Genomic DNA, 1,114 nt, shown 5'->3' with positions numbered 1-1,114 from the left:
GCAGGAATTTGAAAAGAATTGGAGGTGAAGATGTTTGTTAAGAGAGATGGTCAAACTGTGTATTTATTTTGGGGAAGTAAATGCTGCATTAGTAAAATAAGCCAAAACTAATAGCCTGGGTTTTGTTACATTTTGACTTTCTGCGTCTATGCTTTGTAAACAAGGGTGGTAAGTGCACTTAACTGAAACCACTATTTATGGTCCCTCTGCAAAGCCTGCTGAAAAGGTTGTTAGCATAGTCAGTCTAGTGTGAAGAATATAAGCCTGGGACTCGGGGAACTTATCTGTCCTTTCATCTCTGACGCTCATCTACTGAGTGACCTTGAGCAAGTCAGAAAGTTTCTTTAGCTTTGTATTAACATCTCTAAAACGGGCATAGTATGCTGGCCCATATTTATAAAGGTAGTTGATGTCTTGGAGTGGGGAAGGCATGGTTTAGCTTAATTTATCTTATGATCAATGGGAGAGCTGGGTAGGAACTGCAAAATATGTTGTGTGGGATCCAGGAGAGCTGATTGCATTGGGTCTTTCCTGGCCTTTCTGCTGAGGTTCAGGGGAGAATGCTTTTACAACGTCGGGAATACTTGGCATAATTCACCACTGAGAGAGATGAACATGCTGTAGTAGAGGAAGCTCTCTGTTCATGCTGCTGTGCAGTCTGCCGCTACACTATTGGGAAATGGAGCATGCATTTCTTTCAGTATTTCAGTTCAAATTCGCAGTAAGCTACAGAGCTGCAAAGCAGTTCACTGCCCCCAAAACAACTGACAGTGGTGCCTTGCAAGCGGACGGTGGACTGTTGCACCTGAGCAACACTGGTATCTCATGTACACACCTAATTCCCCATCGTGCTGGCTTCCATTAGGCGTTGAGACGTGGTTTTGGAACAGTTCCAGATCATGATCACACCAACGTTCAAAACAAAATCCACCAGGCATGTCTTAATTCTCTCTCTCTCTCTCTCTCTCTCTCTTTTTCTTTTCTTCCCTGTTAGTTACCCTGGAGGCCCAAATACCCCTGCAGGAATGGGGATCCCCCCACACACGAGGCCACCAGCTGATTTCACCCAGCCAGCTGCAGCTGCTGCCGCTGCTGCAGTTGCGGCTGGCGCTGC

General features: G+C 45.7%; 1 protein-coding gene across 1 annotated transcript in view; it reads left to right on the top strand.

Moving 5' to 3' along the window:
• The window catches only part of LOC104076369 (zinc finger MIZ domain-containing protein 1-like), a 36,533-nt gene that overhangs the window by 5,890 nt on the left and 29,529 nt on the right, over positions 1–1,114 (top strand). The window contains 1 exon segment of the mRNA XM_009577210.1: positions 995–1,110. Within this exon segment, the coding sequence (XP_009575505.1) occupies positions 995–1,110 (116 nt within the window).

This window comes from Fulmarus glacialis, unplaced genomic scaffold (genome assembly GCF_000690835.1).
Source record: "Fulmarus glacialis isolate BGI_N327 unplaced genomic scaffold, ASM69083v1 scaffold1240, whole genome shotgun sequence".
Classification (NCBI taxonomy): Eukaryota; Metazoa; Chordata; class Aves; order Procellariiformes; family Procellariidae; genus Fulmarus; species Fulmarus glacialis.
The sequence above is the reverse complement of the archived record's forward strand: the minus strand, read 5'-3'. Positions and strand labels throughout refer to the sequence as shown.